General features: G+C 44.2%; 1 protein-coding gene across 1 annotated transcript in view; it reads right to left on the bottom strand.

Annotated features, from left to right (window-relative positions):
- The window catches only part of LOC308161628 (heparan sulfate 2-O-sulfotransferase 1-like), a 46,914-nt gene extending 46,722 nt beyond the window's left edge, over positions 1-192 (bottom strand). Inside the window, exon 1 of the mRNA XM_080535671.1 lies at positions 36-192. Coding sequence (XP_080391797.1) covers positions 36-123 — 88 coding nt within the window. The 5' untranslated portion in view covers positions 124-192. The remainder of the gene's footprint in view (positions 1-35) is intronic.
- Positions 193-6,099: the final 5,907 nt, after the last annotated feature.

A 6,099-nucleotide genomic window follows, 5' to 3' on the forward strand; every position in this document is an offset into this window, starting at 1 on the left:
GTTGATCGATTAGCAATCTTAGCCGGCTAGCTTACTTCTTTGCATTTGGATGCACACACTGGCTACTTGTGTACACAACGTACGACAGAGATCTGGTGCGTCAAAGCATTTGGATGTAATCATTCAATGTTGGCATGAAGGATCGGCTGTTGGCTTTTCAGAGTCGTGAATCATTTCAGCATTGGAGCTTTTCCTCGCGCACCTCCACTTCCAGACTCCAGTAACAGTAGTGTGGATCGGGACCACAGCTCTGTCTGCTGGCAACGTTTATTTTCTTCTTCATTCAAGTTATATCGACAAAGACACTTAATGTTACCGCCATCTACTGTGCTGGAGTATCATGTCAACCTCAGTGCACAAGACTGGATAAAGGCATCAATACTATGAGACAGGAGGTTGCAGGCAGGTTAAGTGAACTAACGTTTGGTAAGTTACGACCAGATAGGCTACCTCTTTTGTAAGGATGTTTTTGAAGAACCTTCTATGAAGATGCATGTTTTTTTTCGACCAGTGCATGCAAAAAAATTATGTTTCATATTTTGGTTGCGTATCATCTTGAGTTCCTGACGTTTGTATACATTGTATTTATTGTATGCAATGCACCAACAGTCCAGAACAAATTCCTAGTATGTGTGGAAAACCTAGTCTGGCTAAATAATTAATCTGATTCTGATAAACAACATGATATTGACCCCACCCATGGCTGTTCTAGTGTTAATCAGGAGGAGATGAAGCTGGAGAGGACCCATCGGAGGAGCAACTGTTAGAGCCCCCCCGCCAGACAGAGGGACATGGACCCTTTATCACACAGGCCCCCGGTGTTAGCAGCCTGGCGCTGCACCCAAGGAGTTGGTAAACAGTCTGACTTATATAGCTATGCCTTCTTCCAAAGCGCTTTACAATGGCCTCTCATTCACCTGTTCACACACACATTCACACACCAATGGCGGAAAGCTACCATGCAAGGTGCCGGCTCGTTCATTAGGAGCAATTTGGGGTTCAGTGTCTTGCCCAAGGACACTTCGACATGTGGCCAGCCGGGGATCGAACCGCCGATCTGCCGACTTTGCGGTCATTAGACGCCTGCTCTACCTCCTGCGCCGCAGCCGCCCTTAAAATGTCTACCCCCCCCTTGTACTGTTTCCCCAGTGTAATAAAAAATAAATAATAATAATAATAATATTTCTTCTTCTTTCACGATGACTGCTAAATGGCCCCTGGCCTGAGCTAGATTAGTCTTTGTGCTACGACTGGTGAATTGATGATTCACTTGCTCAGTCAAATGTATCGATTGTAAGTCACTTTGGAATAAGGAGTCTGCTAAATGCATAGAATGTAAATGTAAAACGTGGTTGGTACTCCATGTCCCGGGATCGAGACAGGAGAAGGCGGCACCATTCAGGGTTCGAGTTATGTGGGAGCCAATGGGAGCTGAGCTCCCATAAGGAAGGTCTGAGCTCCCATGAAAGCAGTAAAATCATACATCTGTGGGGGTCGCTAATAATACATTACCACAACCATTATTTGATCAAAAATGTCAATGTAATGAGTATTATTTATATTTATTTATATTATAAATATTCTAAAATAAACACGTTTTGCAAAAGAACTACGCGCACCAGCATTAATCTCCTGTGAACGACAGTAGGCCTTTGACTGCCTGCACTTTACCACCAAGACACTATGGGGCGCAGTAGAATATTGTGCAACAGCATAATATGATCGTTGAGCGCTTGCGAACGTGAAAACACGATTATTGAGAAGAAAACATTCAGTAGCTAGCTATCATGCCGCCCAAAAAAAGGCCACTGCTGCCGACCGAGTCGACAAGCCTGGAAAGTTTCGTGTTTTCATCCAAGAAACCAAACTTGAATTCAGCTGCCCTGTTATGACACCTAACGTTGAAACTGTTGAAATAGCAGAGCTCAAACAAAACCAAGTGCTTCCGAAGAAAGTAGCAGAACTCACCTCCAGTATGTATAAGGAGACAGCTAGCTAGTTCGTTCAGGGCAGCCTATACTGTCGCTAAAGAAAGGATGCCTTATACAAAACTGAATCCAATTATGAAACTTAATGAGATGAATGGCGCGACAGTTGGCCCCTGCTCACCGATCCGATCATTCATGTGCCCAGATTGTAGCACATTGCACAAGAGATGAAACAAATTCATTCCTAATGTCAAATCACTTGATTCCCGTAGTAGCATAACATTAGATGAAAGCACAATTCATGGACGAGCATACATGATTATTTATGTCAGGTGCGATGTCACTGGAAATGGAGATGTTGACAATGTGTCGTGCTAACAGGAAAAGTGAATGGACTGTATAGCAAAAACAACAAAATGATTGGCCGAGATACCCGTGACTATCGCTTATAGCTGTTGTTTCATGTGGTGCTGTTGATGTGGTGAAATGAGTAGCCTATGGCTAATTAAAACTTGTAAGTCCCAACGCTGTGTGGGCATGATTCGCGCGCGTGCATGAGAACATTTCGCACTGTTATTTTGGAGACCCCCACAAAGCTCAGCTTATAACTCGAACCCTGGGCACCATGATGCGAGCCCATAGGCTGTCCACGGAGACCCCAGGTTTTTACTAAGGGAGGGAAAGTGTGGCAACCCTCTCCTGACTGGGACCTACGGTGAGACTCAGCACCGTGAACAGCGCCCGTTCCTGCCTCAAGGCCGAGTAGATGTAGCCGGGGAAGGATCCCCGAGAACCACAGAGTTGGAGCCTGTGTCCGGCCTGCCTAAAGCCCATGACCCCCCCGGGCTAGAGGTCGACCAGACGTACACCCCCTGTGAGACAAACTTTGTTAGAGTTACGCCTCCCCCCTCCTGAGTTTGGGTAAACGGCGAGAGCCCCTAAGTTGGTCTTATTCCCCCTGCTTCTTATTATTTAATTAAATACGAGAGGCTGAAGGATTCCCCTTGGTCTGTGTCGTTCTCTGACTCGTATGGGCAAATTCCCTGGTCGCAGAGAGAGGATTGCCACAATGGTTAGTATACTAGATACTTTTTTGCAAGAGCTTCCTATTGGTTCAAGTTTCCACATTCCAGAGACACTGAATAGAGCTCCGGGAGTTGACGTCACGCAACCCGGAAATCCGAGTTATGGTCCCATTTTGGCAGAGTAGAAGTGGTAGTACAATGCGGGAGAGCGTCCAGTCTTCCATTATTATTAATGAATTTTGAAGCAAATTTTCGCTGATTTCACTGCATCTCTTGCAGTTAAGTAGCCCGGTTTGGTCTCAGATACGTTTGCAGAAGGCCGGCAAATAGCGTTAGCATTAGCTAACGTCAGTCTTAGAAGCTAATGTTATCCAGCCTGTATACAGTATGCTGTACTCTCACAAATGCTTGTGAGTCTGTTGTACCCTTCCAGTGAACACCTAACTGTCCCAACAGGTGTGACATGCTACTGAGGATGTTCAAAAGTGAAATAAAGCTGATGCTTGTCACATATTCCATGTTTTTTGCTGTCCCTTGATTACATGTTTTTGTAGGACACAAGTATGCCATGCTCTGAATGCAGACAGCCTAATACTGTGTGGGGTGACAACTGTTAAAGCAATGTTAATGTAAGACAAACTAGAAAGACAACATGTTATAAATTGCACAATGTTGATTTATTCAACTATAGACAATGGGGATTGATGGGTGAACTGATACCTGTGAGAGGACAGGGGGAGCAGACAGAAGGCTACACATTTCTGCTGCTTGATCATAATAAATATGTAGGTGATAGGCATACTGCTTTACTTACTTATACTGTTTGCTAGGTGAAGCAATTCGAAGTAATATAACTCTGGGTGAGATTAGGCCACATGTAACGGGACATTACGTTATCTAACGCTAACTTAGCCTAGCAGGCAGCTAGCTTGCGTTTTTGTTTTCTAATGGCTTGAATAGTACGCAAAGGGCGTTATAAGGGTCGGCAGCTGCCTCCATTACCCCAATCATCACCCACATAATAAACCTCTCCATCAAACAGGGACACGTCCCCCTTGACTTTAAAATAGCAAGGGTAACCCCACTGTATAAAAAAGGAAGCAAATTAGACCCAGGCAACTACCGACCTGTTTCTATTCTTAATTCCATCTCGAAACTTATGGAAAAAATAGTTTATGAACAGGTTGATAGGTACCTTACCGAAAAAAATCTGATGTATGAATTTCAATCAGGATTCAGAACATCCCATTCCACTGACACATGCCTTCTCTATTTGAACGACCACATCAACCATGAGGTGGACTCGGGCAAGTACTGCGGCATGGTCATGCTGGACCTACAGAAGGCCTTCGACACAGTAGATCACCACATATTGTTAGATAAACTGAAAGCAATTGGGTTCGATAGAACATCGGTGAGCTGGATGCAATCCTACTTAGAGGGGAGGGAACAGGTGGTTAGTGTGAACGGAACACTGTCCCCCCCCCTCCCAGTGACCTGCGGCGTTCCACAAGGAAGCATATTGGGACCTTTACTGTTCCTAATATATGTGAATGACATGTCATCAGCATGTGATTGCAATTTGTTCCTGTTCGCGGATGACTCGGCTCTGCTGGTCTCTGACAGGGACATATTGCAGGTGGAAAAAGCGCTAAGCACTGAACTGAGTAGAATCTGCATCTGGCTAGCTGACAATAAACTATCAATACACCTAGGTAAAACTGAAACCATCCTATACGGATCCCCATCTAAACTCAGAAAGGCTGTAAATTACAAAATAAAAGTGGGTAACATTACTATCACAAGAAAAGAGGATATTACATACCTGGGCTCCATCTTAGAGGCAAATCTTTCCGGAGATAAAATGGCAGCAAAAGTAATCAAAAAAGTTAACCATAGAACTAGATTATTGTACAGGATATCCTCACTTGTCAGTAAAAACACACTGAGGACCCTATCAGGAGCTCTCATTCAATGTCACTTCGACTATGCCGTAACATCATGGTACTATAGAACCACAAAGGCCCAAAAAACAAGACTCCAGACAGCCCAAAATAAACTGGTTAGGCTTCTGCTAGGCCTCAACCCTACGACACATCTAACCGCTGCTCATTTTTTGAGCCTTGATTGGCTACGAGTAGTTGACAGAGTGCAGCAGCTTGCACTGGGCCTGGTCTTCAAGATACGCTACACCACAAAGACACCCAAGTACCTGTCAACATACTTCCAAAAAGTGAACAACGTCCACACATACAATACCAGAGGAAGCTCCACGAACCACGTTCAACCGCGTTGCACCACAAACAAGGGGTTAAACTCGTTTGCAAACTATGCAGTAAAAATGTGGAACGCCCTTCCTATAATCTTAAAGGAGTGCAAAACACTGCCCACCTTCAAAACCACTCTCAAAAAACATTTACAGGAGGCTGCAATCCGTAACTGGACCCTCTAAATCAAAAACTGTACATACTTGTTGTTTTGTCCCCCCGCCCGAACTACCCACTGTACATACTTTGTGTTTTGTCCCCCGCCCCCACCTGTGGTGTATGTCCCCACCTGTCCTACCCGCTGTACATACCTTATGTTTTGTTGTATTGTTCTTCCCATGTTGGATGTATGTTTATCTTGTAGATAGTACTAGTTATTTGTCTGTATTATCTTGTAGATAGTACTAGTTTTTTTGTCGGTCTTACATGTAACGATGAATTGAGAATCAAGGACCCCAATTGAAATAAGCCAGTGGCTTTCTTGGGTTTATCCTGTTAGTTGACCTTGTATGTAATATGTACTTTCATGTACCTACTTCTGCAAATCTTCTAATAAAGTTTTCAATCAATCAATCAATCAGATGTTCAATCTATTTAGTTTAGCGATGTAGCGTTCTTTGTCTTGGTCGGTGAAGTGGGACGTAAACTCCGATGGTCTGAAGTTGCCAATGGCGCTGGTGCTGCATCCATTGTTTTCTATTCTGCCAATATGGCGCCGTAAACAACGTTTCGTGACTCGAGTCACGTGACGTCCGGAGCTCTATGCAGCATGAATCATAAATAAACATTCTGACGGAAAGGCTTAACACAAGTGGGGTAGGGGGTGGTTATCTGTCCAGTGAAGTAAATTGGGTCAAATGAAATCCTGATGGTGTGGAG

This window comes from Nansenia antarctica (assembly GCF_963989245.1).
Source record: "Nansenia antarctica genome assembly, chromosome: 7".
NCBI lineage: Eukaryota > Metazoa > Chordata > Actinopteri > Argentiniformes > Microstomatidae > Nansenia > Nansenia antarctica.